This window comes from Octodon degus, unplaced genomic scaffold (genome assembly GCF_000260255.1).
Source record: "Octodon degus isolate 3935 unplaced genomic scaffold, OctDeg1.0 scaffold00313, whole genome shotgun sequence".
NCBI classification, from domain to species: Eukaryota; Metazoa; Chordata; class Mammalia; order Rodentia; family Octodontidae; genus Octodon; species Octodon degus.
In genome coordinates this window covers 818,589-824,060 of record NW_004524889.1, presented here as the reverse complement: position 1 = coordinate 824,060, position 5,472 = coordinate 818,589, and the positions used below count along the sequence as shown (strand labels likewise).

At 33.5% G+C, this 5,472-nt stretch overlaps 1 protein-coding gene across 1 annotated transcript in view; it reads right to left on the bottom strand.

The window, feature by feature from the left end:
- Cfap47 (cilia and flagella associated protein 47) overlaps window positions 1–5,472 on the bottom strand; it is a 529,200-nt gene that overhangs the window by 342,827 nt on the left and 180,901 nt on the right. Inside the window, exon 33 of the mRNA XM_023707817.1 lies at window positions 4,047–4,239. Coding sequence (XP_023563585.1) covers window positions 4,047–4,239 — 193 coding nt within the window. The remainder of the gene's footprint in view (window positions 1–4,046; window positions 4,240–5,472) is intronic.

Here is a 5,472-nt window from a genome sequence, read left to right as displayed (position 1 = left end):
ATTTCACTGACCTTCTCAGACCAAAAAGCTGCAACTCTTGTTGCACAGATCCTGTTTTACCTTGGTCTTAACCATCCAGCAGAAAAGTATGAAGACGAAATATAGGAAGTAAAACCATGCTCTTATGTTGAGCTGTGGGGGACTCAGGTCAATAATTTCTGACATTGTCAGTTAAACAGAAGACACAATGCTATTATAGGCTACTGGACTCTTTTAGAATATTTTGCTGAGTTTACACACCTATATTATTCAAATAACAGAACTTAGAAAAAAAGGAGTGTACAGATGAATGTCCATTTTGTATCTGTGTATTCAAAGAGGTTGGGATAGATATATAGTTGCATTCTCTTAATGAATAGAATGATTTGTTCTAATGGTGTTTGTAAATAGGATCTCAAGTCCGCATCTTGTACAGCAATTAACCACTGAGAAGAATATATGCAGTGTGTTAGTTATTGAAACTGTCCCACTGATTTGATTTGAAGCTGTCTCATTGCTATTGTTTATCAATAAAATTATGAAAAAGTAAAATAAAATGTAAAAAAGGAATATACCAACTGTTTTCAAATTTTGCTAATCAGTATTGTCTGAATTTGTCATTTGTGACAGAAGTATGATTTGGAAATGTGTAGCTCTTTCCTCCTCCCTTGATCTCTCTCTGCTTCACCATCATGCCATGAGCAACTCTCCTCTGCCATACCCCTCTGTAATGCTGCCCTGCCTTGTAGCCAGCTGACAATGGACTGAAACCTCTACAAACTGTAGAGTTTAAACCAATATAAACCTCCTCTTCCTATAAATTTTATTTGTTGGATATTCTATCTTAATGATAAGAAAGTAACAATGACAGGAATCTTCTTTATCTACATTTCCTTCCTCAATCTCTACATTAACGCTATCACTTATTTTCAGCCAATAAAGTGACTCAGACCAGATATTTCAACCAAGTCTGAATCATTCATACACTGCAGCCAGAAAATGCCAAATGCCTACAGACCTGGCTTTACAATTTGTCTACATTGATTTTCTCTTTTTCTTTTATGACTAGAATTGGCATGATCCCCACATTTATACAGTATTTACTCATGTATTCAAGTATTGCTTAACTTGCTATTACAAACCTCTTACAATTTTTTTCTTAGAGGAGCGAAAATTGTTCCTCTATTTAAGACTCTAACTCTTTGATTTCTATTGAATTAGTTGGAAATTATTCTGTAATTAATCTCCATCATATGATTTAAACAACCCTTCAAGTCTTATATACTTTTCATATTTGTGTATTGACTTAATAAATTTGTATTCTGGGCTGCCACTTGAACTGGACCCAAGTATATTTCACCTCTGACTGTATACTGAGTTTTGTACCTCAAATGAATCTCAATAATCTCATATATTTATACCTCAACAAAAAACTCCTTTCATGTGTCTTTTTTACCCTTAAAACTATTGATTTACTTTTTTGTACTGTGTACTTTACAGGGATGTGTTTCATGTAGTTTAGTTTTTTTTTCTTCAGAAAAGACAAGGCAAAGAAATGAGCTGAGTGATTTTTCTACATTCTTGGAGGCTTATCTGGTTTCTGAAATACAGGAGGCTTAATATGTTGAAGTGGAAAATGTTAGCATATGTTAGGAAAATGAGGGATAAATAACTTGTCTTTCAGAAGGAGTTTCTCTTCACAGACTTCCTCACTTACTAACAATGCAAACCTGTACTCACATCTGGTGCCAAACATGGAAATGCCTCATCTTTTTACCTCAACTGTGCAACCTTACTTCCACATTTGCACCAGAAAGTATAACCTAGTAAGATAATGCATTTTCAACTACATTAAAGTAAAAACTTATAAAATCAACACGTTTCACTATTCATTTATTTATTTAACTAATAAATATTTAACTAACAAATATACTAACCTCAGGTATTCTGTTACAGAAGCAACGAAAATAAATCAGTAGATATCTATTATATTCTAGCCAGAGTCCTAGGCTCTGGGAATATAACAATGAATAAAATAGGTAAGCATGCACCTACAAAGAAAGCCTCATTGCACTGGAAGAGAGAGGGTAAACAAATACATATGCTAGGCTGGAAAAGTTCTATTAAAAAAAAACAACAACATAAAAGAGAAAGATTGAATTATATGCTACTTTCGAGAAGATATTAAAAAAGCATCTTAGAACAAGTGGCATTTGAGTAGGAGATTGAATGAAAGTGATCTGGGTGTTGTTAGTCACTACCCTAACCCTAATATTTTGGGAGGTGTGAAAGCACTAACATTTCAAGTTCAAGTCCACAGTGGGAAATTTAGTAAGGCCCTGTCTCAATAATTTAAAATAATAGACAGGGCTGTATCTCAGTGGGCAGGCTTTGAGTTCAAACCCCATGAACAGAAAGGAAAGTAGGAAAACAGAAAATTCTTACACTACTTTATTCATAAATATATCAAGCTTTTTTTGAACTGGGGATTGAACTCAGGTCCTTGTGTTTGCCATGCAGACACTTATTTTGCTGAGCCATCTCCCTGGGGGCTCCAGTAGCAAGCTCTTTGAAATTAAATTGCATGTACTATTCTCTAGGTAAATGAAAGCATAATAATTTTATAACAAATCAACTTGTTTTAATAAATGTACATACTTGATTGTACTACTATGAAAATGTTATACAACGATAAACAAAATGATTTTGTGTTTATAGATGTAGACAAACTTATTACTATTTGTTTGCCCTGCCTTGTCCTTGCTCTTTCCCTTCTTCTTCCCCTTCTCCTTCTAGCTTTCCGTCTTTGTTAAATCAAACCCAGTGCCTTTTACAGCTAGACAAGTTCCACCAATGAACTATACATGTATAACCAGTTTACACATTGTTCTATATATTTTTAAATGGAAAAGAAGCCGTAATAAGACATGGGTATTGACAGTTTCTTTATATCTACTAGAAGGAATACACTCACTGCTCTTAAATAGCAGTCAATGTATTATATCATTAAATCTTTATGTTACTAGGTGTTCTAAAATAACAACTTTAAGTTAAAATCAATTACAGTTCACTCTCACATGAAATTAAACTCTTAATGTTTCCATTTGTTTTATAGGTTGGATTAAACTCTGAGGGCTGCCTATTGAAATTATGTTATTATGCATTAAAACTTACTCTAAAGATAAAACACTTGCCTTGACTGGGAAACAGAGCTTAATTGAAGCAACAATGATGATGCATGTTATTGTCACTGTAATCATTGTTTATGGCTAATAAAAAATAAGTATATTAGCATGTAGAATTTTTTAAAATGAGATTAAGATTATTGGATTAAAATTGATAAAACATCATCCTACAAGTACAAAATTAAGGAATACTCACCTGAATATTCGCACTGCTCTATCTGTGAACACACAGACCTAACATAGCATACCTTCTAAAAGAATTCATGAAGCACCATTGCATATCATAACCCTGATATGATATACAAGGTGATGTTTTACAAAATTTCACTTGATTGCAGCTACATACATACAAGAGCCAATCCATATCAAATAAACCTAATACTTATGAAGTTAAAAATACTAGCAACAATACTAGGGACAAATTTCATTTCTAGAGCATCTCTCTATGTGTTTCGTCATTCTTCTCAAAAAGTAAAAAATGACCTATTAATATTTCATCATAAATCTGTTGAAAGGATATCTCTTTTGCGTAAGTGAGAATAACTTATGGAGTTAGATCTAAAATCTATGGATTCAAAGGAGGTTTCATGATCTATTTTGCACTTTTGGGGCTGGTGAGATGGCTCAGTGGTCTAAAGCACCTACTTAGAACAAGCTTAGCAAAGCACAGGGACCGCGGTTCAATCCCACAGCACCATATGCCAGCCAGCCCCGCCCCCTGGTGGGCTGAGCTGGCCACACACACACACACACACACACACACACACAAATAAATAAATAAATAAATAAATAAATAAATATTTAAAAAAATAAATAAAATTTATTTTGCACTGTCATATTACAAATTGCAGTAATTTATTTGAAGAAAAAACAACTTCTCACCTTGCTCACAATTTCCCCATATAGTTTGTCGAGTATTTTCATAATTTGTATTCAGCCAACTAAGAAGAATCCTTTCAGAATCTGAATATATGTTGCTGGATGTAAAACAAGGACTGATTTTTTGTGTATTTTGCACATTGATTGGAGGAGCAGCATTGGAGAACCGTGGTGTAACCCGGGATAAAACCAGAACCTGAAATTTTGAAAGAGTCAACTTTTACTAGATTCAAGTAAAGAAATAACACTTTAATACTTGGGGAGTATATAAAAATATGGCAGAAAGGTTAAGAAAAGTACTAGTATTTTCTAGTTAAGTATATTCACTCAGAAGTGAAAAACATCTAAGATTTGCTGCACTAATATTCATTATGAATTTGCACATTTTTGTTTCTTTTTTAAATTAATTTTGAGAAATAGCAATGAGATAGTTTCAAAACAGGTTAGTAGGACAGTGATAATAATTAATACATTGCATATTGTTGTCTTTGTAGTAGTTATTCGTAGTACAAGATGTAGACATTATACTTGTATATATACTGTTAGTACAAATCTTTCTTCTTGTTGAAGTGAAAGTAGCTATATATCTATCTTAACTAATTTGTATATACATATATATGTATATTTTTCACTACAAAATGGTCCTTCATTTATATCCCCCCTCTTTGTTTAGTTTTGTCAGAGATCTGTATTTCATTGCCATACAAATATTGTATATGAGGTAATTCAGCAAAATAATCCAATATAGTCCAGTAGTCCATAATAGTAGTGGGTTTTCCATAAGACTGGCAATGTCAGAAGTTGTTGACTTGAGCCTTTTACAGCTCAGCATATTAATATGGCTTTACTTTTTGTACCTCGTGTTTATACTTTTCTGCTGGATGGTTAAGACCACGATAAAGCAAGATTTATATAACAAAATATAATTTTTGTATCTGACAAGGTCAGTAGAATCCACTCATGATTTACCCTAAAACCATGTATAGCAGTTTGTAGATATTTTGTCATTGTGGAGACTCTTTAAAAACCCAGGACTGGAAATCCCATTCAAGTCAGTTTTCCCCCTACTGGGAATTTTCCGAAAAGAACTGAAAACATCATATCACAGTGATATATGTGTACCTATGTATGTAGCAGCACAATTTGTGATAGCCAAATCTTGGAAACAACCAAGTTGCCCATCACCTGAGGAATGGATGAAAAAGATGTGGTATTTTTATACAATGGAGCATTACTCAGCTATAAAGACTGATAAACTCGGGGCAGGGGAGATGGCTCAGTGGAATAAGTGCTTCCCTGGCAAGTGCAGGGCCTGATTTCAATCTCTGGTTCCACCAAAAAAAAAAAAAAAAAAGACTGTTAAACTCGAAGTCTTCATATATCAGTGGATGCACCTTGACGATGTACACATAAGTGTTTCTATAGCATT